This window comes from Larus michahellis, chromosome 29 (genome assembly GCF_964199755.1).
Source record: "Larus michahellis chromosome 29, bLarMic1.1, whole genome shotgun sequence".
Classification (NCBI taxonomy): domain Eukaryota; kingdom Metazoa; phylum Chordata; class Aves; order Charadriiformes; family Laridae; genus Larus; species Larus michahellis.
Genome location: NC_133924.1, coordinates 223,110 through 249,730, shown reverse-complemented (window position 1 = coordinate 249,730; position 26,621 = coordinate 223,110). Strand labels below are relative to the sequence as shown.

At 51.4% G+C, this 26,621-nt stretch overlaps 4 protein-coding genes across 6 annotated transcripts; 3 read left to right on the top strand and 1 right to left on the bottom strand.

Moving 5' to 3' along the window:
* Window positions 1-22: 22 nt before the first annotated feature.
* LOC141735214 (butyrophilin subfamily 1 member A1-like) lies at window positions 23-7,964 on the top strand. 2 transcript variants are annotated; one of them, XM_074567840.1, is made up of 4 exons: window positions 23-187; window positions 5,161-5,673; window positions 6,695-6,797; window positions 7,088-7,964. In XM_074567840.1, the coding sequence occupies exons 3-4, from the start codon at window positions 6,722-6,724 to the stop codon at window positions 7,597-7,599; spliced, it is 588 nt and encodes a 195-aa protein (XP_074423941.1). In that variant the 5' UTR covers window positions 23-187; window positions 5,161-5,673; window positions 6,695-6,721; the 3' UTR covers window positions 7,600-7,964. The 2 variants fall into 2 exon arrangements, with proteins under 2 accessions (XP_074423941.1, XP_074423942.1); XM_074567841.1 differs by having other exon boundaries at window positions 65-187; window positions 6,699-6,797.
* Window positions 2,009-3,118, top strand: LOC141735218 (histone H1.2-like). The gene has a single exon (XM_074567844.1). It carries the CDS (start codon window positions 2,009-2,011, stop codon window positions 2,507-2,509), a length of 501 nt encoding a protein of 166 aa, XP_074423945.1. The 3' UTR covers window positions 2,510-3,118.
* A 490-nt stretch (window positions 7,965-8,454) lies between the features above and the next one.
* Window positions 8,455-25,759, bottom strand: LOC141735093 (uncharacterized). Its single transcript, XM_074567538.1, has 20 exons — window positions 25,642-25,759; window positions 24,609-24,798; window positions 24,001-24,060; window positions 23,497-23,589; window positions 23,211-23,395; window positions 22,999-23,102; window positions 22,447-22,589; window positions 18,996-19,048; window positions 18,410-18,669; window positions 17,378-17,446; window positions 17,062-17,134; window positions 16,484-16,761; window positions 15,307-15,401; window positions 14,798-14,981; window positions 13,382-13,442; window positions 12,706-12,796; window positions 11,034-11,132; window positions 10,164-10,336; window positions 9,634-9,740; window positions 8,455-9,241 (listed from the first exon to the last, which is right to left on the bottom strand). Exons 2-20 carry the CDS (start codon window positions 24,631-24,633, stop codon window positions 9,079-9,081), a joined length of 2,316 nt encoding a protein of 771 aa, XP_074423639.1. The 5' UTR covers window positions 24,634-24,798; window positions 25,642-25,759; the 3' UTR covers window positions 8,455-9,078.
* Window positions 17,571-21,339, top strand: LOC141735176 (uncharacterized). Of its 2 annotated transcripts, XM_074567763.1 has the most exons (5): window positions 17,571-18,464; window positions 19,133-19,222; window positions 19,986-20,153; window positions 20,395-20,669; window positions 21,109-21,339. In XM_074567763.1, exons 1-5 carry the CDS (start codon window positions 18,365-18,367, stop codon window positions 21,226-21,228), a joined length of 753 nt encoding a protein of 250 aa, XP_074423864.1. In that variant the 5' UTR covers window positions 17,571-18,364; the 3' UTR covers window positions 21,229-21,339. The 2 variants fall into 2 exon arrangements, with proteins under 2 accessions (XP_074423864.1, XP_074423863.1); XM_074567762.1 differs by lacking the exon at window positions 19,133-19,222 and having other exon boundaries at window positions 18,355-18,464; window positions 19,931-20,669.
* Window positions 25,760-26,621: the final 862 nt, after the last annotated feature.

The following is a 26,621-nucleotide window of genomic DNA, read 5'->3' as shown; positions in this document are numbered from 1 at the left end:
GGTGACGGAGCAGGAAGCTGGCGTTGGCATCCGGATCCTCACTGTCAAAAGCAAGGCAGAGCTTATCCCACATTCTAAGCACCCCAGCGATAAAACAACCACCCCAGCGATAAAACAACCCCCAGGGTCAAGGCCAGTAAGGATTTAAGGACAGCAAGGAACACAGGCGGAGATCGCTTTGGGAGAGGTGAGTTATTTGCGAGGTGTTTTTTCTACCACTCTGGCTGCACCCAGGGAAAGCAAACTGTGGCCGGAGGGTGGCTGTAGAAAGCAGGGATTAACACAGGAATACGAGGAGTAAGCGGAGTTCCTGCTACGTCCCTGCGGAGCTCAGGCAGATATTAGCCATGTCACCAGCAATAAGCTGAGCGAGGAGTTTCAAGTTAAATAAAATCCCACCGCTAAACCTCAGCACCCAAGTCAGACGTGAAAAATAAGCAGCAGAGGGTAAAAAATAAGAACTAGCAGGATCTGTGGCTGGAGGTGGTGTTAGAGCAGCTTTAAGATGAGGCTGCCAAACTCCTATCCCAGGAGGGAATAATGTTAATGCAGTCATATAATAAATTAATTCAGAGAACAAAACCAAACCAAATGAGTGCTTTTGAGCTGGAAGTTTCACATTTTATAGAATACAGCCCACATACAAATAATTTAAAAAAGAGGACACTAATCAGCAATTATGATAGTTATGAATAAGGCTGATAAAACTGTAAAATAAATGGAATATTCCCAAACAAGGCTGTAAAAAACACAGGTCGCTGAGCCCCAAATTACCAGCTTTGGCTTTTCCCCAGGAAAACCACATCCCCTTCCTCAGGGGAAAGCAGAGGCACTGCCAAGCCCCCAACCCCGGCTTGCAACGGGGGCAAAAATAAACAAAAACGGTGCAAAAACCCACCGGATATTTATTAGCTCTGCAAAAAACCCGTTAATAGACCCAGATTCGCCCCTGTGGGAGGGGCGAGTGGAGGCGGGGTCCTCACCTTCGCCCCCGCACGGCGGATCGGAAGGTTCTTTTCTCATTGGTTGATAGCGCGGAGCCAATAGGAAGCCTAAGCGCGTCCGGCGGCCAATAGGAGGCGACGTTTGTGATCCCCTTTCCCACTATTTGTGCCCGCGTCGGGGGCCTCGAGGCTGCGATGGGGCAAAGCGCGGGTGCAGCGAGGCGGGACGAAACAGGAGGAACCAACCCGAAATAAGCCCCAAAGTTTAAATTCTCGCGGCGGGTCTCTGGGCAGCAAAAAAGAAAAAAAAATCCCAAACTTTTTATTTATCTTTTATTTTTTCAAGCACATTTTTTTCTAAGAAGTGGTTGAAAAAAGGTTGTAATTAACAGGAAATATGTTTTAATTAATTAGTTGTTGCTTCAGATACTTATTAGACCTTTCTAAGAGGAATTTCAGCCTATGAGAGCCTTTGGCAACAAAAAGAGAAACTAAAGCCGCGCTAGATATAAATATTTTTCTATAAATTACTTTTTCTAAAATTTTTTTGCTGTTTGTATATACATACGCATAGGAATAAATTAGTGTTTACATTTTATTTAAGCCGCAATTTTGTTTGTGTACAGCTCCCAGAGCTGCAGAGCCTTGGGGCAAGCACGTGTGGCAGCTGCTTGACTTTTGGGGGACAATTTTTAACATTTTAGGAGTTGTTTGGGTTTTTTAACACAGTTTCTCCAGGGCCTGGCCGCGGGGACACTGAGAGGCGTGGCGGGGCGTGTGTGTGAACCCGCTCTGGCGCTTCCCTTGGGGCGAGGGGTTTTTTTGAGGGGGGAAAAGCCCGTTTTGGCCGCGGCAGTGTCGGGGGGGAGGCGCGCGGAGGGTTGATTCGGCGGCGTCCGCCGGGGAGGGGAGGGGGGGTGGCACGCGCGCGGAGGGGACGTTGCCTCGGTTGCGTCCGGCGCGGGGGTATATAAAGGGCCCGGCGAGGGGGCGCTGTCGCGCAGTCGGGCGGTGGTGGCCGAGGCAGGCGGAGCGGCGGCGGAGCAGTGGTTGGAAGCCGGGCTATGCCGCGGCGCAAAGCCGCGGCGCGGCCCTCCACGTCGCTGCCGCAGAAGCGCGGGCGGGCGCCGCTGTCGGACCTCATCCTCTACGCTGTCTATTTGGCTGCTGGCCGTAAAGGTGCTTCCCTCGCTTTCATCAAGAAGGTTCTCGCCGTTGAGGGTTACAACGTGGTGCGGAATGGGGCTCGCCTGAAGGCGGCGCTCGGTTCTTTACTGGACAAAGGGCTTCTGCAGCGGGTGACGGGCAGCGGCATCGCCGGGTCGTTCCGCCTTGGCCGTGTCGGTAAGGAGCGAGTAGAGAGAGCCGGGCCGCGCGGGGGGGCAGCCGGTATAGCCTGTCGGAGTCCAGCCGGGAAGGCGAAGGGGCGGAGGCGTGTTGTTAAAGCCACTGCGCAGCGGCTGAAGAAGCCGAGGAGACCGAGAGGCAAAGCGGAGGTGGCAGCCGGGGGCGCAGAGGAGGCCGGGGGTCCTGCGGCAGTGGTGGTGGTTGCAGGCGAGTCTTAGCGTGGTGGATGGAGTGATAAAAAGTGGAACCCAAAGGCTCTTTTAAGAGCCACCGCTGGGGGTTCAGCAGAGGAGCTGGACACGGGGCGGGGCCGCGCCCGGAGCGGGGGAGCTGCTCCCCGGTACCCCCAGGGCGAGGGGAAGGGGGATTGCGGGGCGGCGATGAGAGTTGAACCGAGGGGTGGACGCTGCTGGGAGCGACTGGAAGAGGTGCCCCGAGAGAAGGGTTGGGGTGTGAATAGGTGCCGCACGGGGAGGTGGGCGCTGCCTCGCATTTTTAAAAGAGCTGCATCACGGGATGGTGAGGGTGAGGCAGCATTAACAGATGCGTGAAGGGATGGGAGATGTAAAGGGTGAATAAAAAGAGCTGTGTTGAGGGGTGGGACGTAGAAGGGGACACCGGGGGTACTCGCCACCCCATGTCGCTGTAAGCTGAACCGATGGCGAGGCATCGTAAAAGCTGCACCGAGGGCCGGCCCGTGCCCGTGTCACCGAAAGAGCTGCCCCGAGCGAGGCGCGAAGCAGGGCGGCCGCCCTCCGGGACACTGGAACCCGCACCAGGGGTGGGCGGGGCGGCGACAGAGGGGGTGGCACGGAGGGGTGGTTGGCTGATATCAGGAAGAGTCACACCAAGGAAGGGGAGAGATGAGGCAGCGCTAAAAGGAGCTATGGGAAGGGGTGGGGAGAGTGGAGGGAATAATAAAAGACGCACCAGTGAATGGCCGCCGCCCCGTGTCACTAAAAGAGCTGCACCGAGGGACAGGCAAGGCGGCACCGAGGGCTGGGACGTAGAAGGAGGCACCGGGGGGGGCAGCACTAAAAGAGCTGCACGGAGGAACGGGTGAGGCGGCGATGAGCTGCATGGAAAGAGGGTGAGGTGGCACTAAAAGACCTGCACCGAGGGACAACCGCCGCCTAACTGGGTGGTACCGAGGGGCGGGAGGTGTGAAGCAACAATAAAAGCTGCGCTGCGGGGCAGGCGAGGCGGCACTGAAGGAGCTGCACCTGGCGGGTGGCGGCTCTGGGGCATCGCTAGGAGAGCTGCCCCGGTGGCGAGGCGTCAAGGAACGGGGCTGCACCGAGGGAAGTAGAAGTTATCACGAAAAGAGCTACCCCGTAGGCTGGGCTGCTGCCTCACCCCGTTAAAAGAGCTGCACTGAGGGACGGGGAGGTGCGAGGCGGCGATTAGGGCTGCGCCGAGGGCCAGCCCTGCCCGTGTCACCGAAGGAACTGCCCCGAGGAAGGGGCGAAGCGGGGCGGCGCTAAAAGCTGCATCGAGGGATGGCCGCCCTCCGGGACACTGGAATCCGCATCGTGGGGCGGGCGACGTGCGGCCCGGCTCGATGCCTCCGGTGAAGGCAAAGAAGTTGTTGCTAAGGATGAAAAGAGCTTGCACAGTCAAAGAGAAGAGGCGTGTTGTATCGGCATAGAGAGCAAAAAGACTTGAGGAACCGAAATGGGGTGACTGCAGTTGCCACTAAAATCGCAACCTTCTGGTTGTTAGCACTGAAAATAAAATGTGCCCTTTAGGTGAATTTGGCTCGTTATAATTGGAAGCGAGAGCACAAGCAGCCAATAGGAGGAGCCGCCTGTGCTATGTACAGTATGCTAATTTAGTCGATTTTTGTAAATTATAGACGCTTACAATGTTTAAGCCAGGACGCGACAGCTTTGCGGGGCTCCCAGGCAGCGCCTGTCTCTGTCCAGGCGCGAAATAAACCCATTTCTCGGCTCTTTGGGCGCCGGGCCGGGAGAGCGCTTCCAGCGGCGGAGGCGACTGCGGGGGTTCTCAATCAGGTCCGGCCTGTCGGGCAACCCTGGAGGGGGCTGGCGGTGCAGTTTTCAACCAGGTCCGCTCTTGGCCTCCGGGTCGGGTCTCCCCGTGCCTGGAGGTGGGCTGGGGGCTGCGCCTGCTGTTGCCGTGCGTTTAGCAGCCTCCTTTTCCTCCCAAAATAACGAAGTTTTCCCCGAATACCTTTGAATTGTCCCTAAATAACTCCGAATTCTTTCTCAAACGCCTCTGAATTCTCACAAAATATCTCTGAATTGCCCCAAATGCTTCTGAATGCCTCATAATATCACTCTGAATTATTCTTGAGTACCCAGGAATTCTCAAAAAAATGCCTCTGAATTCTCCCCAAATAATTGAGTTATCACCAAATACCTCTGAATTCCTCCCAAAATAAGTCTTCCTCAAATACTGCAATTATTCCCAAAATAACCGCATTTCCCCAAATGCCTCCCAATTCCTCCCCAAATTCCTCTCAGTTCATCCCAAATACCTCTGAATTCTCTCAAAACACTGGAGAGGGATGCTGGCACAGGGGGTGTTTACAGGGTAACATGGCAGGGGAAGCAACCAAGTACCCTGTACCTGCTTGGGATGCTCCAAATACCCTGAAAATGGTGGGGGGAAGGGACAAAAAGGGGGTTCAGGACCCCCCTGGGCAGCACTCTGGGGGGCCTTTTCCCTTAAAAGCAGGAATTAATTCGCTTTAAGTTGCTCCCACCAGGTGCTCTATCTTTGCTTTTCCACCAAGAAACTGAAGTAGTTTTGGCTTTCCACCATTTTGGGGGGACAGAGTGTGTGGGGAAGAGGCCTGATGGGCCATAGGACACGGATGGCTTATAACATGTTTTATTTCCCCCAGGTTGTCTCGTTTCCAGGCTCACCGCTTCCATCAGCTCCCCTCCACTGCGTGGGAGGAGCTGCAGCCAGATTTTGGGGGGTAGGATTAACCAATTTTGTGCTTGTGGTGCAATAATGCACATTTTTTGCACCACCTTTTTTTTTTTTTTTCCCATCCTCCCTCTCTCCCTCCCTGACATTGAGAAAGAAAATGGCCCTGAAAGGGGGTGGGGGGGGAAGGCACAATCAGAGGGTGCAGGAGGCATCCGAGCGCTTCACAGCCCCGTCTGCGGGCGGGAGATTGGACACCTCCTCCCTCCCCGGCCGATAAAAGCTGGCAGAGGCAGAGACGGGACCGAGCTTTTGCTGAGCCTGTGCCAGAGAAGAGGGTAAAAAAAAACACCTAAAAGAGGGGGGAAAAAAACCAAAAAACAAGACAGGGAAAAAAATCCCAAGCAGAGAAGCCACCGGTGGAGGAAAAGCAGCTGGAGGAACCCCAAAGCGGCGCCGGTGCCACCAAGGAAAACCCTTAAAGGTGCGAGAACAGGGAAAATCCCAGCGCTTTCGTGTGGGTTACATCACCCTGCTACTTTTTTGGGGGGGGGGGCCGGGGGGAGGGGATTCTGAGCACTCTCCCCATCCCGTCAACAAGAGAAGGAAAATGGGTTTATCCTTGCTTTGCCCTCGGGAGCTTTATTTCGAATTTAAGGGTGGTTTGCAGTGGTTGATCATGGTTATTATCTGCTTCTCATCTGCCCCTGCTGGGGAAATTTGGGTGAGAAACAGCTCAGCTCCTGTTTATATCTTAATTTAAGGGTGATTTTCCCCCCCACACACACACTTTTTCTCATCCACCTACTGCTTTAATTTCCCTCTCTGCCATTTTGCTGGGCAAAGCACACAGAAAAGCAGCAACATGTTTATTTTTGAACATCTTGCGTTGTTTATTCAACTATTTTTGGGCTTTATTACTAACTTCCAGTGCCCTTTACCCCTGGCAACCACTTGTTTGTGCTCAAAAGCCCACATCGGGTTTCAGAGGACGGATTCGAGGCCCTTCGACGCCGGCCCTTATCTCCACCGTCCACATTTTCCCCCGGGGCCAGCGGTGAATTTCTCCACCTCTCGCAGGATTTCTTTGGACACGAGAGAGTTGGACTCGGCTTATCTTGATTTTAAGGATTTTTCTCACTCCACTAAACCTTGTTGGAGTCGAATGTGGATGGATGTAAGAAGGATTCGTGCCCCAAGCCAACACGAGGAATAGAGATTTTAGGGTTTAATCATTTCTAGGAGCTGGATAGGTCCAGCCCAACGTGCTCCTCCTGTTCCCGTCATAGTCATCAGGGAATTAACACATTTCATCCATGTCCGTGGGTCTTCCCATAATGAACCAAGCTCCTTTGCAATCACTGCAGAAAAAGACTGACATTTATTTTCACATATTTTGACTAAATGTGGTGGTTGAACCTATAAAAAGGGGTGAAAAGCTGAAATGGGGCCATTTGCAGGATAATAATTTGGTTTTATTTTCTTTCCCATCTCTGCACCTCAAGCCAGGAGGGGAGAACATCGCGGGGGCAATGGCTTTCTTCCTCAAACCGCGGCCACGCACGTGGGATCTTGCCCTGGATTATCACACGGCAAAACAGTTTGAAGGTACCAAAGGGCAGAGAGAGAGGAGCAAAGTGCCAATTCCTGATGGTTTCTGGGTTGCCTTGAGATGGCCATTAGAGATTATCTCTAACCCGCATCTTGGCTCTTTCATGTCCAACCTCACCTGGAGATCCTTAATCTCCAACCCCCATCCCTTGGCTCTTCCATCTCCACCCTCACCACTCCTCTCCCTTCCTCCTTGAGAAGTCACCACTGAAGGGGGATTTTGGGGGGGTACAAGTCCTCTTGTGCTTCAGTTTGGCATCTGATTCCTTCTCTCTTTCGCTCTCCAGTGGACGTGACCCTGGATCCGGCCACAGCGGGTCCCGAAGTGATCCTCTCTGATGACCTCAAAGAGGCCACCTGGGGTAGACCTGGCCGCCGGTGGCCTGAGGGTCCAGGCCAGTTTGACACGGATCCGTGCATGTTGGGCAGCGAGGGCTTCACCTCGGGCCGGCACTACTGGGAGGTGGAGGCCAATGGGCGCTTCTGGGCAGTTGGGGTGGCCCGCGAGTCGGTTCAGAGGAAAGGCCGCATCCTCTTCAAGCCCAACGCCGAGATCTGGGGCTTGCAGAAGTACGATGAGCTCTGCGTGGCCCTCACGGCTCCTTCCAACACCTCTGTCCCACTCCTCAACGGGGAGATCGGGGTCTACCTGGACTATGAGGTGGGGCAGGTCTCCTTCTATGCCGTCGGCAGCCGCCAACGCATCTTCACCTTCCCCGTGGCCTCCTTCAGTGGCGAGAAGGTCTTCCCCTACTTCTGCGTCCTCCTCTCCACCATCAAACTGTCCCCCAGGGGGTGACGTGTCCTCCCCCGCCCCCGAAGCTGGTTGTTCCCCAGGTTGGAAACACTCCTCGATCTTCCTCAACTCTTCCAGGTGTTGGAGTCATTCCCACCTCAGCTCATGGTCCTACACCTCTATCTTAGATGTCTCCATTTTTGGGTTATATCCAGGGGGTTTTGGGTCCAAGCTCGGTGCGGTTTGTCTCATCTGGAAGCCACTGTTGTTAAATCCATCCAAAACTCGTTAACCGAGCTGGTTTTGAGTGGAAAACTTGGGTTTTCCTCCCAAACTCAGCCCCCACTGAAGGTTTTCTTTAGTGACCTCAGTGCTGGGCTTCCAACTCTAATTAAAAAAATCTTAATTCTTGCAGGTTTTTTTGTTAATACCAGCCACTACCTCGTTTTTAAAACTGATTTTTGTCATCAGGAGGATGTGCTTGCTCTCGCTTCCCCCCCTGCCATTTCCTTCTGCTGTTCCCCACACTCAGGATCAGAGTAAATTAAGGTGCGATTGATTATAAGTGTGCTCAGAATATAATAAATATTTTACATTTTTTTGCTATAAGGAGGAGGTGTCTCCATTTGACCCACCGCCAAGCTGCCCCAGCCCCACAACCACCAACAACGACCCCCAGGACTGCCCCACATGGGACCCCAAAGGCTGTCCCAGCCCCCCAACACCTCCTTGGGACCCCCCTCAAGAGCCACGACCCCACCCAGGACTGACCCACATGAGCTCCCCAAAGGCTTCCCCAGCCCCCTTACACCTCTTTGGTCCCCAAAAACCCCCATGAGCACCCCCCCAGGTCTGCCCCAGACCCCCTACATTCTCCCCCCCACCCCCTCCCAGGGCTGCCCCACACGGGACCCCAAACTCAACATTAAATCCAAACACCCAAAGTGTTCCTCCAGCCCAGCCCCCACGTCCCGCCGTGGGTTTTCCCGGAGACAAGAGCACCAAATCCGCAGAGGTCCTGCAAGCGTCCTCCAGCCTTGCAGCATTTCCACCTACTCGGAGGGTGGCAAAAGGCTTTTCTCCCCCAGCCAAGCCTGAACATTGCTCCTTTAACTCCACCAGAAGTGGGAAAAGCAAAAAATCCAATGGCATTTGCCCCTTTTTCGGGTCGCACCGTGCAAGGCCCCAGGCACCTCGCTAAGCTTCACCCCCCAAGACGTCCTCCCCGGCCTCGTCGCTTCGGCTGTGCCTCTTCCTCTCTCTCTGGCGTTTAATCATGAATAACTAATTACTGGGGTGCTGTGGGTAATCACCACAAATTCCTCGTCGCTCGGAGGGCAAAGTTGGGTTGGGAAACGCAACCACATCGTAACTTTGGTTCTTATTCTGCAATTTTTGGCGATAGGCTTTTTTTTTTCCCCCCCTTTAAGGTTGCTTTTTCTGTGGGTTTGGGGTGGTGGTGGGGGTTGAGGTTGGGTTTTTTTTTTGGTTTTGGGGGACGAAACTGGGTATTTGGGTTGGAGGAGTGCTTCCCACAGCCTCTTAAGAGCTGACGCAAAGGTTTTGAGCCCGTTTTGTCCTGTTTTGCCTGGGATTCTGCAACTCGGCTTTACTACAAACCCAGCTCCTCTGGGCGCTGCAGCGGGAGGAGCTGAGCCCGTCGCCGGTCACGTAGGCGCAGAGGCCACCGCCGCCGATCCGAAACCTGGACGGAGAAATGAGAGAACCTACCTTAGATGGGGCGAACAGGAAAAAGGAGAAGAATCACACGTTGGGCTTCGAATTATCAGGCATCCTCGTGGGTATCGATATGCCAATATTGATGCTGAACTATTTCTATCTTGGCAGGGTTGGTTGTAAGAAAGCGAAAGCTTTGCAGGAAAAATAAACATATTTAAAAATATTTAAAAAAATAAAAATCCAACAAACACTGTTTTTCCACCACCAAAACCACCTCTCAAATCAAAGGGAAAAATGGACACTCGGGGTGTTGCCTTTCCCAAATGTCGTTGGTCCTGTTGCTACCTCTGGATCCACCTCAGAAATGCACGTTTTTGGGGCTGAGGAAACACATTCCGATGAAAAATGTGGACTCACAGGTGAGAGAAACGCGAGTTGTTCACCCATTTCCACGGTTGCTCCCCATCTCCCCGCGAAAGGCCGATCCAATGCTCTGAGGTGCCTTTGTATCTCACCACAAAGCTCTGAAAAAGAGGAGAGAGAAAAGTTTTAGGGCAGATCACGGGGCTTTGGGACATCTCCACCACCTGCAGAAACCTCCTCCCAACCAATAATCTACATTTTACTACTTTTTCCTACTCCTTTAAGTCTCTTTTGGTGCTTGAACCTTTCAATCTGCTACCAAAAAGGGTCGTCTTTAAGGCAGAACTTGATTATTACATAGAAAAAGGGGTTTTTTTGGATATCGGTCTTGCATTGGTTGGCTTTAGAGAGAAATTTGAAGAGACCCATGATGACCTACCCTCAAGAAAACCATTTTCCACACCTCCTCACCCCAGATCTCCAAGGAAAAGCTTGGAAGAACAGTCAGAAAACCCAAAAGTTGGTAAATAAGTTGGTGGCTTTTATTTTTCCCCCACATTAAGCACATCCTCGTGTCTCCTTACCAACTCCTCCACGCCATCGAGCATGGCCAAGGAAGCCCCAAGCACTGAGCAGTTGTTCTGGCCGGATGTCCAGTTCCCCTCAATCTCCGAAAAATAGTAGCATTTTCCTCTGTACCCGATCCAGTCGAAGGGACACCGAAAACAGGGGGGGGACCAAGGGTGAAAAGCCTGTGCTGTCATCGAGAGAGCAATGGGATGGTCATCCTCCACCCCACGCCCTCCAAAAGTCTTGCATCTATCTCAAGAGTGGGAGGAAAATTAAAATCGAGACACGGAGAGAAATCTTGGGTGGGTTGGAGGGAGGAAACCATCTCAAATCATGGCCCAGCTCGGGGCGTTGGACAAGAAATGGGGGTGCTCTACCTTCAGAGAAGAAAACAGGGTGGTGGCCTTCAAAGACACAAATTTTAGGAGGGTTTCCAGAATAACCCCATCCCTAAATGTGCCCTTTGCTATCGCTCTCTGTCATCAATGCAAAAGTAGCGCCGGGAAAAGGAGAGAAAGAAAAGTTCTCTTGTTCCTGAAGAACTCTTGGCTTGGTGGAACTCAGGCCAACATCTCTTGCTTGGACCAGCAGAGGAGAAATGGCACCCCCTTCTCTGAAAAAAACCACCTTTGGGGCAGCTGAGATGACCGTATGCGTGAAACAGCACTTTCTGTTGGGTTTTTAAAGATTTCTAGATGAAATCAGCTCCTACACAGAGGAGATGGGTTTGGTCTTCTCTTAGAAAGGCTTCTCTGCTCACCCAAACGCCCCTCTCCTGGAGAGGACGTGCTCGGGTTGGGAGCATGGAGGTGGGTCTGGCACCTGCACAACCACCCGAAGTATCTCAGAGACATTCCCCACGAGATGGAAACCTCAATACTCACCTGCAAAAGTGACGGCAGTAACGAGCAGAGCCATGAAAAGCACGGCCATTGTCACCTGAAAGGCCACCCGCGCCTCCGCCTTCATCTCAAGGTTGTGACCTGCAGGAGAAGAAAGACCTTCAACGCCTTCACGGGGGGCGCCCAGGGGACCAACACGCCCCAGGTCCAGGCTGGTGGCCCAAAAGGTGCTTTTTCCTCCATCTGCTGGAGGATGAAGAGGACTTTTAACGCAAGTGGCCCATATTGAGCCATTGTGGGGGGTGCCGAGCCCCACATCTGAGCGACTTGGGTGATGCCCATCAAAAACATCTTTGGGAAGAGCCTTCCTGAAGGAGAAGCATCATTTGGTGCCCAAATGATGAGAGATCCGTCTCTTCCCGACGCCACGGGGACTCACTGTTGTTTTGGGGGAGAAACACCAAAAATTCCTCTTCATATGGACTAAAATTATATATTTTTTTTATTATTTTTGGGAAGTCTTCCTTAGAGCAGGGGAATGTTGTCTTCTCCCCAGTTCCAGGTGTAAACTCCTGCTCTCAAATGCACCATAATTAAAATAAATTAAAATAAACTAATTTAAATTCACCATAATTAAAATTATGTTTTAATTTCAGGTTTCTGTGTCATTATTTAAGCTCAGTGGACTTTTTTTTTCCACCTAATTGGAGACATTTTGGGTCTTGAAAAGGATCCGAGTCCTGATCACTCCAACTCTGGGTCTTGTGATCGACAAAATCCTCTTTTTTCCCCCCGGCATAAGCAAAGAAAACGCTGTTTCCTAAAGGTTTTGCGCAAAAATCTCATCGTTTTCACCCATTTTTTTTTTTAAGCTTCGCCCTCTTTGGCCCCATCTGTCACAGGATCAAAATCTCATGGGACAACCCTTCCTTTCCCCTCTTCCTCCCCCTCTTCCCCACGCAAAAACAGTATTAGAAAGTGAGAAAAGAAATATGCCAAATAATGTTAAAAAGCCATATTAAAAAAAAATGACAAATAATAATAATAATTAAAAAAAATAATCGACAAATCAAAAATTAAAAAAAAAAACAAAAAAATCAACAAATAAAAATAAAAAACCCACCATTCCCCAAATCTTAGTCCCTGGCTGCGGAGAGAGAGATGATGGAAAAGACCCAAAAAGGCCCTTTTCTACCTTATTTCTACCGGAGGATGATGAAGGTGGGAGGAAGAGCCGGGAGAAGTAAAAGTGCTGAAGGGAAGGCAGAGATTAATAAGTGTTTTGCCGATGTGTCTAAACTGGACCTAAATCCCACTTATTTTTTGGTGTTTTTAACACTTCAGCTGGTCAAAAATTTATTTATTCTCATTTAGAATAAAGCAGAAATTTAGGATATTTGGGGGGAAAAAAATAAAATGACTCAGAAGTGGCTCAAGTGCCTCAGGGAGGATGAATCGCGGATGAGAATAACCCAAAATGTCTGAAATTTGAGCATTTACACCAAAAATCCCACCTGCTGAGCAACAAAAATTTTCCCCTGAGGGAAGTGGTAGAAAAAGCTTTTTTTTTTTTTTTTTTTGTCTCTCTGAGCCCCCCCCTCCCCCAGCTCAGCTGGTTTTTGTTCTCAACTTGTAAAAGTAGTAAAAAAACCCAACACAACAACCCAAAACTGGAACAAAACAGCAATTAGTCAGTTCATCGCTCTCCAGTTACCTGCCCCTGTGCTCCTTTCCGCACTTGAAAACCTGGAAAAATCCCTCGTTTCCTTCATTTTGGGGGGGTTTCGCCTCCACCGGGGCCTCGCCTGCCGAGTTTCAGAGGTGTCATGAGGGCTGTCGGGCCTCAGCCTCCCGGAGGTGGGAAATCTTTGCAGAAAACGTTACTTTTTGTCCCGGTGTGTCTCTAAATGCTCCAGCTGGTGGTTCAAAATCTCCACACAATAAATCTCACCGTAATTAAAGTCTTCTCCCCAGAATTAAAATTCCACACCCCTCCTCCCCAGTCAAACTTCCTCTCCCCGGTCAAAACTTTCTCCCCGCAATTAAAGTTTTTTCCCCATAATTAGTTCTCTCCCCCCAGTTAAAGCTTTTTTCCCCATAATTAGTTTTCTCCCCCCCGATTAAAATCTTCTCCTTCGCCTTGAAATTAAAATTCTCTCCCCGTAAAGTTTTCTCCCTGCAACCAAACTTTCCGCCCCCCAAATTAAACTTTTCTCCCGGAATTAAAACCTCACTGCAATTAAGATTTTTCTCCCCAATTCAAGTTCTCTCCCTGCAACCAACCTTTTCTCTCCCCAGTTACGTTTTCTCCCTCAGCTCAAATCCGCCTGCAATTAAAAATCTCTCGTTTTGTCCCCCCAGTTAAAGTGTTCGTCCCCCCCCCAGCTCACCCCGAGCCGCGCCGTCGGGACGCGCAGGATCCCGCCACGCGCCTCTCTCCGGCCACGAGAACTGGGAAATAAAAAGGCTTAAGAAATGTAAATAATTTCATGTTTGGGTTTTTTTTTTTTTTCTGGGGGATTTTCATGAGGATCCTCCGGGGCGGGGGGGGGGGAAGGGGCTGCCTGGCCGAGATTTCCCTCCCAGACCCCCCGCACCCGACTCAGCTCTTTTTCCCTGATTTCCAGCAGGTTTGGTTACTTGTTTTTTTGTTTGTATGTTTTGTTTTGGTTTTTTTTTGTTTGTTTTTTTTTAAGATGGGGAGGACAAATTATCCAAAAATGTTTATTTTTGGGGTGCAGGAGGGGAAAACGCTGCGTGCCGGAGCTCACGCTGCGCCGGGGCGTTGGGGAACCCAAAAGGATGAGGTTCCTTCCAGCCCTTAAAAAAAGATACAAAAAAAATATATATATATATAAAATATAAATATATATTTATATATAAAATAGAAAAATATTTCTTTTTTTTTATATTTTTTTTTTTATATTTTATTTACCTTCTGGGGGAAGAACGTTTTAATTGCGGGGGGGGGAAGGGGCGGATTTTAATTGGGAGGATGAAAATTTTAATTGGGGGGAGAAAATTTTAACTGCAGGAAAAATTGAATTGGAGGAGAAAACTTTAAATATCTAAAAATATATAGATACATCTACTTATACATAAATATATACAAATAAAAATATAAATATTTATATATAAAAACCATAAATTTATATATATATTTAAAACCATATATAAAAATCTCTTTTTCCAATGCCAACCCACAGCCCCAATAAATTAAACAAATCAAAACCCCCACTCCCCCCAAGAAATCAAAATAATTCATCCAACTGGGAAAATACTGAAAAAAAAAAAAAATAGTGTTCTTGCGATTAAGTTATCCACTTTTTTTTACCCAAACCCCTAATTTCTTTTCTTTTTTTAAAGCAATGGTCACATGCCACCGGAGCGGCTGCTTTTCCAGGGTGCAGAAAACGCTTTAAAGCAAAGCGGAAGAGCAGGTCACCGCAAAAACTGTGGGGGGTGGGGGGGGGGAAGGGAAAGAATAAAAATAAACTAACAAAAAAAATAAAAATAAAACCGTAGAAAGAAAAAATAAAAAGAAAGTTATTACAAAACCCCAAAATTAAAATAAAACCCAAACAACAAAATTAAAACCAAAAATTAAAATGAAAATGAAAGGCAGTGCTTTTCCTGCCGGCATCTCCGAGACCCTCTAAGAAATCCCATCCGAGGCGGGAAAAGCCTTTAATCTGGTTTTTTTTCCCCTTTTTTGTATTTTCCCCTCCTTTTTAAATTCTTTTTAATTTTTTCTTCGTGTTTGCTACCAGCCCCGACCAGCACAGGGGCTCAAACCCAGTTCTCACCCGTCCACCCACGGTGCTCCCAGTGCCCCACAGCGCTCCTGACCGGTGGCCCAGCTGCTCTCAAACCTCTGAAAAACGATAGAAAAATAGAAAAATGAAACAGAAATGGAAAAATTAAATAGACATGGAAAATGAGCCGGGCAACTGGGCACACTGGGAGAAGTCCAGGCAAGGCAAATGGGACCTCAAATGGATAACTGGAAAAGAAAAAGTGAGTGAGCCCTAAAAAAAAAAGCAGAGAAATGGGATTTATTAATTTTTTTCTCTGGCAAAATGCAGGGGGGAAATGGGGATGATGCTCTTGGAAATGGGAATGGTGCGACTGAGCGAGGAGACTGGATTTAGGGCCAAAAAAAAAAAGGGGTTTTCCCCCCACCACAGTGGCCTTGGCACTTGGTGAACATCACTTGATGCTGGGAAAATCCTGAAATTCCCCCTTCTTCCCCCAAAACAGAGGGGCCTGGCCTGGATCCTTCCGGGGGGGGGAACAACGTCTGGATGGGACTCACCAGTCAAGGCCACCAGTAGGACCAGCACCACCCACACGGCGATGGAAACCCACCCACGAGGGGGATCTTCCCACTCCAGTGTCTTGGCCATGGACCTCAGGGGAGGAAGAAGCAGGAAAAAATTGGAGGTGAGTCTTTTTTCTCCCCAGTTTTGCCCTTTTTCTGATAACTTCTCATGATAATTCTCAGTGGGGGCACAATGAGTCATCCAGAGTGTGGTTGTCACGAAAAACCACATCCTTCGTCCCCTCAGACAGCAAGGGCAGACGCCAGCACCGGGTTTTGTGTTGCTTTTTCCTCCAGCTCAAAAAGGAGATGGAGAAGGTTCAAAGACAATATTTGGGTCTTCCTCAAAAGCTGAGGAGGGGGATGAGCCGGTGCTGGGACCATGCCGGGATGGGGGGAGTCGTCCTCTTCTCAGCATTCATGGCTGAGCAGAGGGGTGTCGGGGACCGGATTTGGGTGGTGGCGAAGGTGGAGGAGGGAGAACTTGGAAGGTTTCCACCATCTTCTCCTTGAAGAGCATCACTGGGTAGGACGTTTCTCCAGCCATGGAGACTCATGGAACGTCTTCTCCATGGAAACCTTCTCCCAGTCAATGATTCCGTCAATTTTTTTTGGTCGTCTCCACCAGAAAGGAGATTTTTATCCCTCTCTACCCCTTTGCTCCACCAGCCTCCTTGCTCCAGTGCAATATTTGAGGCGGAGAGGATGCAGAAGAAGCCCCGTGCAGCCAACGTGAGCTCAAGTGTCTCAAAAAAACCCTGAAATTGCTCTGGTAAATTCACAATTTCCAGCAAAGATCATTTATCTAATCCATCCTTGGCAAGGAGGAGAGTTTGTCACTGCCCAAAAATCCCTTGGGACTCAGTGGAGGAGGAAGAAATTGGAGGGGACACCTGGAAAACATAAGTATTGCTCAGTCCCACCTTGTGCATCTGACACTTGGTCCATCTGAGGCAGCCCCGAGGCATGAGCTGACCCGGGTGGAAAATATTCCTGCAGATTTTGGGCCCTAAAACCAGATTTTTGGCAATAACTTGAAGGCATCCATGGGAAGTTCTCACCCACCATCTCCTTTCTCGTCCTTCCCCACCCAGAGGTGCTGTTGCCACCATCTCTGTGGCCTCATTGCAGACCCCGGTTTGGATTTCCCCCAGGGATAAAGCCATCCTACCCGTCTCCTTCCAGCTCCTCAAATCCACCTGGGACTTCTACCGGCTCACATGGAGCTTCCTGACGAGGGCTCACCCAGTTTTGATTTACACCACGGAAAGGTGCTACCAGACCGGGCAACGGTGCCAACATAGGATGAAGGTGGAAGATTTCTACAAGCCGAGGGCAAATATCAGTGACAACGTCTCGCTGGTGCTCCAGGACGCCCGGGCAGATGACGCCAGGGTTTACCAGTTGATGGTGCAGGGTCTGGACATGGCACGTATCGTGCAGGTCACTCTGATTGTACAAGGTAATGATGGCTTTGGGGGATGATCCACCAAATGCCAAGAGAGGTGGGGAGGAGCAACCAGCAGGCTGGGAAAGCCCAGGAGAAGGTTTTTCTGGGAAGCAAATACTTGCTGAGCCTGCCCAAAATGCAAAAAAAAAAAAAAAAAAAAAAAAAAAAGAAAGATAATTTCAAAGAAAACCACCTAGTCTTAGGAAGACAAAGACTCTGCTGATTTACAGAGCCCTTATAGATGAGGTGGGACAAGGTTGGACAAGGTGGGACAGCTTCTCCTTTCCACATGCAGGTACTTTCTCCCCATTATTCCTCTCCAGCAACCCTGTCCGGGCCCACCTCAACCAGACGGCGCTGCTCTCCTTCTCCCTGCGGACCCCCAGCTCGGGCTGGGACTTCATCCACATCACCTGGGAGCTCATCAGCAGCCCCAGGAACTGTCCTGTCCTCACCTACACCTTGGCTGGTTGCACAGGGGAAGCCAAGGACTGGTGGGAATGGAGCTGCAGCATCTTCTGGGAGGTGGACGGGACGTACGGGCAACGGGGGGACATTCAACCCAACGGCACCCTGACCCTCCGGAACATCCAGGACGAGGACGCGGGGACCAACCTGGTGACGGTGCGAACCCCAGAGGAGATGGCTTGCGTGGCCCTCAACCTGTCCGTAAGCAGAAGTAACCTAGAAAAGAGGAAAAATAATTAAAAAAAAAAAAAAAAGCACATTTAGACCCATTGAGAGGTGGGGAGAGGGTGGAGCGAAGGGGAGAAGCGGCGCTAATGGGGGAGGAAAATGCGGAAACAGAGAGAAAAAACAAGTGTTAAACTACGGGATGAGAAAGAGCAAAAAGAGCAGAAAGGCCTGTTAGGGGACCGTGTCCCATGGGTCCCCACCTCGCGGTTGACTGCTCCACTTCGACGTGGAAACCGGGAGTTTGAAAGGCAACTGGGGAAGAAATCTCCACCTATTTTTTTTTTTTTTTTTTTTTTTTTTTTTGAGATTTATCAAAAAAACAGGTTCCCCCAGCTTTGCACTTACCCCTTTTGGGCAGTTTCTAGCAGCTTCCCCCCCCCCGCCCCCGCCCCAGTTTGGGTTCATTTTCTGAGAATTTGGGGAAAGCAGAAAAATGTGGGCAGGGGAGTTTTTCCTTCCCTCTCTGCCATGGGGATGGGAACAGCGCTGAGACCCAAAGCACCGCTAAAAAACACGCCCCAAATTAACCGGTAACCGAAAAGTTGCAGGCACATCACGTCCGTACTCTTTGCCGCTGGTTAAAACGGGTAGGAAAATAAAAATTAAAAAAAAATATATATATTAATCCACGGGAGTGACAGCGCTACCCTGGCACTGGGAGGAGGAGGAGGCAGCTCTCCCCAGTGGGAGAAGGCCTTCACGCACCTTTTTTTTTGTCCCAAACACCTTAAAAAAAAAAAAAAAAAAGTGCTGCTTTCGGAAACAGCTCTTTGTGGGCAGCCGTGGCGGGTGGAGGAGCAGAGCGAAGCAGGGGGTGGGTTTTTTTTTTTTAGCTGCGACGCGAGTCACAAAAACCCACCGCTGGTCTCCGAAGGGGAAAAGAACTCTCTGGTGGCCCCATATTTAATGTCACAAGGGCAGGGACCGGCCGTGGCATTGACCAACGTCTACGCCGAGCCACATGTGCCACCGCGCTCGGCTCCCGGTGGCCGCAGGAAGGGTCCCGGTAAGTGAATGTTCTCGGTGACGTCGCACGGTGGGTCCTTCTCCTTGGCGGTGGGCGGGGGCTCTGGGGGAGCTGATGGCTGCTGGAGTCCATCAAAGTGCAAGGAGGAAAGGACTTCCCCTGCCATTTCCATCCGTTTCCTGAGCTGATGGCGGCCAAAACCCAACGCTTGGCTCTCAAGGGGGGTTCGCCACCTGCCTCCAGCCTGGGGCAGAGCAACGGCGCACGCAGGTTTCTTTTCCATAGCCTGATTTTCTTGGAAATGATGGGGGGGAAAAAAAAAAAAAAATACAGCCAGCCCCAAGGGCATCCCTACCCCTCCATGCGGGGCTTCACGCGCTCCCCTTTTTTCGCTGAGCGGCTTCTCCCCATCACTTTGAGCATCTCAAGGGCTTGGCTTTGGGTCCTTTCCTTCTCTGGGGAGAGGAACAGAGCTCCCAGCTCCGAGGTTTCACGGGTTTCCTTGTCGTGACTTCCTCAATCAAGCAGGAAAAGAGGTTTTGTGGTTTTTCTTGGTTCCATCGCTCCTACAGATGCTTGAAAGATTTCCTCGTTAAGCGGAGTGACACAGGGGGATGCATCCGCTGGAAAAAGGGTGTTAAAAAAGGGGTAAAAACACCACCAAAGAGACATTTCCTTGCTCGGTCCCAGTATGGGTCTTATTGCAGGTCCTCGGTGGTACTGGGCGCTGCTGGGAGCTGGATGGGTTGGGGCCGCGGCCCTGGCGGGCGTTGTGCTGTGGCTGCTGCAGCGACGCGGTGAGTGGCGCGGTCCGTCAGCCAAAACGGGGCAAAAAAAAAAAAAAATCTCCCCAAATCCAATGGCAGGTTTCTGCGACGGAAGCGATTTCTCCTGCGTTCCTAGTGGAGAGCAGCTCCTGCGCAACTGCTGCCCCTGATGGGCAGGATGGGGCGAAGCTGCCAACACGTCCCCCCCGGACACCGATTTATATGTTTTTAGAGCCTGTCCTCACACAGGTCCCCTTCTCCGTCCTGGCCATAGGCTGGTCCGGGTGGGGAGGGACCTTAAAGACCACCGAGTTCCACCCCTCCTGCCTCTTCTCCAGGCTGAACCCCCCCAACTCTCTCAGCCCGGCCCCACAGAAGAGGGGCTCCAGCCCTCCCAGCATCTCCGGGGCCTCCTCTGGCCCCGCTCCAACAGCTCCGTGTCCCTCTGATGTTGCCAGAGCGCAGCAGAGGGGCAGAATCCCCCCACCTTGCCCTGCTGCCCGTGCTTGCCGGGGGCTTTCTGGGCTGCCAGCACACGTTGTCGGCTCCTGTTGAGCTTCTCACCCACCAACACCCCCAAGTCCTCCTCCTCAGGGCTGCTCTCCCATCCAGCCTGGATTTGTGCTTGGGATGGGGGTTGAAAGACCACAGAGGTTACCCCCCCTAAAGACTCCTACCCCAGGCAGCGCCTTGCTCCATCCCCAAGGGCTGCTTTTGCCCCAGGGTTTCACCCCGCAGGTTCCATCCTCTGGTCTCACCACGCTGCCGCGGGTCAAACCCACCCTCGTTTCAGGTGGGGACTGCCCCATCCTGCAGCAGGACACGGCCCCGTGCTCCTGGGAAACCTGCCTGACCGACGCCAGTCGACATCCCGACGTCCCGCAGACCAAATGCTCCCTCGATTGCTTCCGCTTGCAGCTTCGCCAGCAGCTGTGCGAGCGAGGAAGCCACCACCCAGCAGGTACCGCGGCTCGACATCACCTTTTGGGGTGCACGTGGAGACCCCCCCACCTCGTTGAGGGTGCCAGAGGCTTCTTGTCCCCTTTCCACATGGGAGAGAGGAACAACAAGACCAGGAACACTGGGGAAAGCGCCACAAAATCCCCCCAATTCTGTCCCCATCCACGTCACCCTCTCCCTGTACCACCCCATGCCCTCACCACCTTCCTCTGTTGCTCCTCCTGCTTTCCCCCCACACCAAGGCGGGGGTGTTTCCAGCCCACCTTCCCAAAAAAATGCACCTGGAGGGGCTCAAACAGCAGGAAAAGGCTCCAGGGGCAGCCAGGGGATGAAGGACCACTCGCACTCCTCCTCCGCTGCAGGCCCCTTGCCGTGCTGGCTCTGTCCCGCCGGCTGGCGGCCGTTCGCAGCCAAGTGCTACTGGGTTTCTACGAAAAGCGAAGCCTGGGGGACGGCGGCGGCGCACTGTGCGTACTGGCGAGCACAACTGGTCAGACTGGAGAGCCTGGAGGAGAAGGTAAATAACTGCCGGGGAGCTCCAGTGTTCCCCCTACATTTGGCTTTTTATTATTATTATTATTATTATTATTTATTTTTTAAAGCTTTGCTTTCTACAAAAAGCCACACAGCTTCCAGACTGGGGCTGAGCTTTCCTTAGGGGCTTGCAATGGGCCCAAGCCCACTCTGCCAGGCAGGATTTTGGGGGAAAAAAAATCCCTCAGAAATGTGAACACGGAGATTAAAGGAGAAGGGAAAAACTTCGCTGCCTCACGTATGAGCTTCCAGGCCCCGCTCTCACCCCAAAAGTGCTGCCCTGTCATCTCCAGTCCACACTCACACCCTCGTTGAAAGCACCCAGTGGCCTCCCCAGACCCCGGTCTGCAGCTGGGATGTGCCAAGCTCATCCCAGCCCACGGGAGGGATCAGGCTCTGAGACTCCATCCCTCCTCTCCCAGACTTTCATCGGGGAGATGCTGGGAAACACCTCCATGGCCTGGACGGGGCTGAGCTTCAACCAGTCAGGAGAGAAAGAGTGGACGTGGCGGGACGGATCCCCTTTACAGAAAGCCCTGTGAGTGCCTCCCTGCTCCGCTTCACCAGCGGGTTGCCATAACCACGTCCCAGGGGAAATATTTCCCAGCCCGATGCTCACCACAGACCTCGGCTGCTCCCAAAATCCCTCCGGAACCAGCAGCAACGCTCATGGGAGCGAATTAAAGCAGAGCGACGCGGGTCCAGTCTCTGCAGCCTGGCTGCTAAACTGGGAGAAGAGAGGGGAAAGAGCAATTAAACCTTTATTCCTATTTTACAAAGTGCAAAGGTGGGGAAATTTCAACCTCTTAAAAAGCAAGAAGATGCCCCAGTGGCAACATTTTTCATGCAGGGGTGCAGTCATAACTGCAGTGACCCCAGCATACAGAAAAAAAAAAAGCAGTTTTTGATAGAGATAATATTTATTAGACCAATATTACACACATGGGGGTCTGGAGGAGGAGAAATAAGTTTTTGGGGGAGCACGGGCTGCACCAACGCTTCTGCTTTCCCCCCAAAAAAGAGGCAAACGGGTGGTACGTTCCCACACTCGCAGCTGAGCTGGCAACGGCCAACTCGAATCAGGGGTTTTTTGGCGGAGGGGGGAAAAACACACTCAAAGGAGGGAAATATTGTTGGTGGAAAGGCAGCGTCCAAGCGCAGGCCACCGGGCTGATTGCCGTCACCGTGCTCTAGGTCTCCGGTGGTGGGTCCCAAGAAGGCGGACGCTTGTGGGGCGATTCGGAGGGGCAAGCTGCACTCCCACATCTGCAGCACCCCCTTGCACTGGATTTGCCAGAAAGAAGCCACCGGGATTTAAGGGCGGAGGAAACGCCACGAGGTTTCAACGGGACAAACTTCGGCGCCGGGATGGCAAAACGCAACCCAGAGCGGCGGTTCAGTGGGTCTGTGCCAAGGTTGGGGCCTTCTCCCGAGCAATTCTCTGTCCTTTCTCCACTTTGCGTTTCAGCTCCTCCAAATCCACCAAAAAAACAAAGGCACCAAAATCAGCAAAGAGTTTTCCGAGTCTCTTGAATATTCCCCAAGTCTCTCTACAACTGCAAAAGCCAGAAAGACGCCGGAGGTCAGGCTAAAGTAAAGATTCTTTGGTTACAGCTCCATGTCATTGTCACGAGTTTCTGCCTTTGTACGCTAAAATTAAAATAAATACATACTACCAGGACACTCACTACTGTGTTGGGCAGGGTTAATAGCAGCTTGTGGTTGATCTCCTCTGCTGAGGGGGAGGTTTCAGGTGAAACTGAGGAATTCTGAATCCTTCTGGCTCCTGCCGGGACACTTTTGCAGCTGGCTGCAGATGGAGTATTTCATCTGGGAGCACCAGTCGCTGCTGATCCCGTCGTGATTGACGTAGGCACATTGTCCCTTGCCTCGAACTTCGAACCTGCACCAAAGAACAGAAGAAAAACCTCAAAGGAAAGCACGCGGGTTGGTGTCAGCCTCAGATCAACGCCTGAGCATCTCCCTTACGGGTTAACGGTGCCGCGAGGAGCAGGGAATGCCCTTCCCAGCAAACAACCTGCCCCACAGGGAACAGAAACTGCCCCCCGCTCCACAACGGGGGAGTATTTTCAGTTGCTTGGTCCCGGGGGGGGTTCATCCAGGGATGTCCTCAACCCCCCGCCAGCATCTGCATCACACAAACCCACTGGCTGTGGTCCAAGTGCTTTAGCTCAAGCAAGAGTGGTGTTTAATTGCTCCCACCTCATTAAATTATATATATATATGTGCCGTCTTGCACTGAATCGCAGCCCAGGACATGGTTACGCTCTGCAGAAGAAGACGGGACGTACGAGTTGTTGTAGAGAGACCCGTTGAGCCACTTCCAAGGTCCAGAACCGTCCCTGTGGAGACCGACCCAGTAGTGCATGGAACGCCCATAGCGCAGGAAGAAATCCTACCGGGGAAAAAAGGAAGTATCGCATGTATCTTCACACGACGGGAATCCCAAATCTGCTTCCCCAAAGCCATTGACACCCCAGTTCCTCAGGGATTTCCCATTTACCAGCTCCTTCCCAGTGTCGATGGTGGCCAAATGGGCTCCGAGAGCAAGGCAAGAGATCTCACTGCTGTTCCAATCCGCTTCATTCTCCACAAAGTAAAAGCACTTCTCCCCATACCCGATCCCGTTTTCCAGGCAGCTGGAAGGGACGGGAGAGGGGCAGGATGGACAAGACGGGCATTTTTTAGCTGGAAATAAGCAGAACATGTCCCGGTGACTTATGCCGGTGGGTTTTCTCTGGGGGAGAAGATGACTTTGGTGACGGACAACTCCATCCTCAGGCACTTACCCGCCAGGGCAATGACGGCGAGAAACAACACTGCTACCACCAGGGTGACTCCGATGGGGACCTTTTTATCTTTAATGCACTTGAGGCTGAGACCTGGGGACAAACTGCGTGGAAGAGGCACGGCCGGCCAAGCCGTGGCACAAAAAACATCCCCACAGCTCTTCTATTCCCCCCGTGGTGCCTCCAACACCTTGAAATACAGCCACAAAGCGCAGAGGGGGGGCACAGTGGGGCACAGGCTCAGTTCGGGGGGTGCTTTCCCCAGCTACCAAGTGTTTTTTAGGGCTGCCTGACCTCACTGTGTCTTCTCCATCCCCACCCCAACCACCAGAGATGGGAACCAGACCCGCAGCTTGGGCTGCTCTGTGCCTCCTCCATCTTTGCCTTCCTTACATCCTCCTCCCCCTCACCACAGTTACTTTAATTAAATTTTATCTGCCCAGGTAACACTACACCTGGACACGACCTCCAAAACGATGTCCCCAGAACAAGCCCAGTGCTTACTGGTCCCTTCTTCCTTCACTCTCCGCTGCGACAGCATCGTTACGGCAGTCAAGTCTTCACCTGCACAAAAGCAAGGAGCCCGTGCGAAAGAAGGGAGTTACCGCTCATGCTGTGAAGTTATTCCGTAGGAAATGCCTGACCTTGAGTATTTATTCCTCCCAGGAGAGTCAAGGGAAAAAACAGTGTTTCCCTTCACTTGGTTAACATGCAGGGCAGGAAGGAAAACTTGATTTCATGAGTTCCACCTTCAAAAAACCCCGACTTGCTTGGTTTTTCCAAACCAACCTTGATTTTACTGGCTGCTGCCAGCTCTGTTTGCGCTGGAGAGGCGTTGTCTGAGTTAGAATCAGAATGGTTGGGGTTGGAAAGGACCTTAAAGACCATCCAGTTCCACGGGCAGGGATCTGGTTGCTCCAAGCCCTGTCCAACCTGGTCTTGAAGACCTCCAGGGCACCCACAGCTTCTCTGGGCAATCCGGGCCAGTGTCTCCCCACCCTCACGGGAAAGAATTTCTTCCCAATATCTAATTTAAATCTCCCCTCTTTCCATTTAAAACCATTATCCCACAGCTCTTAAAACTTCTAAGAAAGGGGCTGGTGCTCACGTACCTGCGTCATGAGGAGCTTCTGCCATGCCTGGTGCCGCAGAGGAGGGGACAAAAAGACCCTCCGGGGACGAGCGTGTCCCTCAACTCCACCGCCACCAAGTTGAGCTGCGTCAAGAAGATCCTGAGACCGCAGCAGGGACCAGCCAGGTCCTTCTCCAGCCCGGGGATTTGCCAGGATGCTCCTCTGCTCACTAAAATAAAAAGACAAAAAGAACTCGTAATCCCCCCCCAAAACCTCAGCGCTGCTCAGCACAGCACTTATTTTTCCAAATTCCTTTCCTCAAAGCTCCTTTCTGTCTTTTTCCACATCCCTGCCCACGTCCACTCTGAATTATTGCTTCTCAAAACCTCCCACAAGTGCATATTTGTCTATGTTGTTCTTGCAAACTGTTTTTTCTAAATTCTTCGGATTTTTAACCTTACCCGGGTACAGCTTTTTCCACGGCAAACCGTGAACAGACTCAGGTCTCTCCTCAGCGAGGCAAAACTGGTCCCACGGGAGGTATTTACATCGTTATTCACATTTGCAAAAAAAATACTAAAGAGACCCCCGACGAGAACCCAACAATGCAAAACAGAAAAACCTGCCCTGTCTGTGCCAAAAAGCCTTTGAAGTCAACAGCTGCAGCTCCGCTAACAAAGAGCTTCTGTATTTAATTAAAATACATATACAGCCCTGGTCTGCAGCTGTGTTTGTTTATTATCAGCACTAAAACCACAAATTAAAGTACCTGCAATTTGATCCTTCCTCCATTCGCAGCAAGAACTTTCCAACCTTTGTGTGCGCGCAAAGGTAAGAATCAAAAGGATACGCTTTTATTTTTCTCCCCAAACACTTGATTTTCAATAGGGTTTCATTGATGTAGCATTTTGCTACTGTCCCCAAGGCCCAAAACCCAAGTTATTTCTGCCCTGAGCTTGGTGTGTGTTTTGGAGTAAAAAAGCAGGTGACGGAGGAAAAGTCAAAAACAGCAAGCGGGGATCAAGGGAGAAACGTGATCATCAGAAAATACTCCCAAATACACTGGACTTACGGTAAAATAAAGACTTTTGTGTCCCAAAAAGCGCATCAGAAATGTTAAAGGCGAACGTTGTTCTAGTTCGTGGCCACAGCAGGGGGAAACATCGCTGCCCAGCGAAGCGAAGTCTACAAGTGTCATGTGGAGAGAAATGAAAACCGCTTTTGTCTGGTGCCTGACGGGCGGAGAATTTGGGCAGCTGACGGGACTGAATTCCTCGTGCCCTGGCAACACCCAAATACTGCCGCGGAAAGAGAAAAATCAACCTTTTTAGCTGCAGGGGTGTCCTACGCAAGGGGGGGACACAGCGAGGGGACACCCTGGGGTCACCCGGACACCAAAGTGGGACCCACAGCCCCGGGGGGGAGCGGGAACCCCAGGGGAGAAGGGAGCAGAGTGTCGAGGGGGGAGATGCCAGAGGGTGGGGAAAAAATCCTGCCCCCCAACGAAGGAAAAAACAGGCTTTTCCACACCAGTTTCCCAGTCCGAACTGGCAGGGAAGCCGCTGCGGAACCGGGGGTTTCCAGCTGCCAGGAGAGAACAGACAAGCTCCCACTGAGCAACCCACTTCCACTACGTTTTCCTCTCTGTAGCAGTGCAAAAAATGTAATTTCCCCCTCTCCGTGCCCACACCCTCCACCCAGATGAGGGATTTAAACACACGCAGGGATGCTCCCCGCTCCCAAACCCCAAATTTCTCCCTTATCTGTAGTACTGGGGCAAGAATCCTGCAAACTGGGAACAAGCAGAGGTGGTGAACAGGGAACATACCAAGCAGATGCCAAGCCCCATCCCTCCTGCATCCTTTTCTCAATAAACAAGTACTGTTTGTTTAAGAAGCTCCTCATCACTGTTCCGGTATTTTTATTAAGTTAATCCCACCATCCTCCTCCATCCCTCAAAGGGAGGTGGGGAGACAGGGGGGCGGCCGCATCCCAAACCCCAACCAGGCTCTGCTGGGATTTACAGAACCAGAGCAACGCCACAACCCACTG

What these genes read in the sequence shown, in the direction of transcription:
- LOC141735093 (XM_074567538.1), bottom strand. Translation starts at nt 24,633, where the DNA reads ATGGCAGAAGCTCCTCATGACGCAG. An exon ending in GAAGGATTCAGAATTCCTCA is followed by an intron (nt 19,049 to 22,446) that starts GTTTCACCTGAA and finishes CCCTTTTTCCAG; the next exon opens with CGGATGCATCCCCCTGTGTC. An exon ending in TACTGCCGTCACTTTTGCAG is followed by an intron (nt 10,337 to 11,033) that starts GTGAGTATTGAG and finishes TCTCGATGACAG; the next exon opens with CACAGGCTTTTCACCCTTGG.
- LOC141735176 (XM_074567762.1), top strand. Translation starts at nt 18,420, where the DNA reads ATGTGCCACCGCGCTCGGCTCCCGGTGGCCGCAGGAAGGGTCCCG. An exon ending in TGGCCGCAGGAAGGGTCCCG is followed by an intron (nt 18,465 to 19,930) that starts GTAAGTGAATGT and finishes TTCACCCCGCAG; the next exon opens with GTTCCATCCTCTGGTCTCAC. An exon ending in TGGAGAGCCTGGAGGAGAAG is followed by an intron (nt 20,670 to 21,108) that starts GTAAATAACTGC and finishes CTCCTCTCCCAG; the next exon opens with ACTTTCATCGGGGAGATGCT.
- LOC141735214 (XM_074567840.1), top strand. Translation starts at nt 6,722, where the DNA reads ATGGCTTTCTTCCTCAAACCGCGGCCACGCACGTGGGATCTTGCCCTG. An exon ending in CACGGCAAAACAGTTTGAAG is followed by an intron (nt 6,798 to 7,087) that starts GTACCAAAGGGC and finishes TTCGCTCTCCAG; the next exon opens with TGGACGTGACCCTGGATCCG.
- LOC141735218 (XM_074567844.1), top strand. Translation starts at nt 2,009, where the DNA reads ATGCCGCGGCGCAAAGCCGCGGCGCGGCCCTCCACGTCGCTGCCGCAG.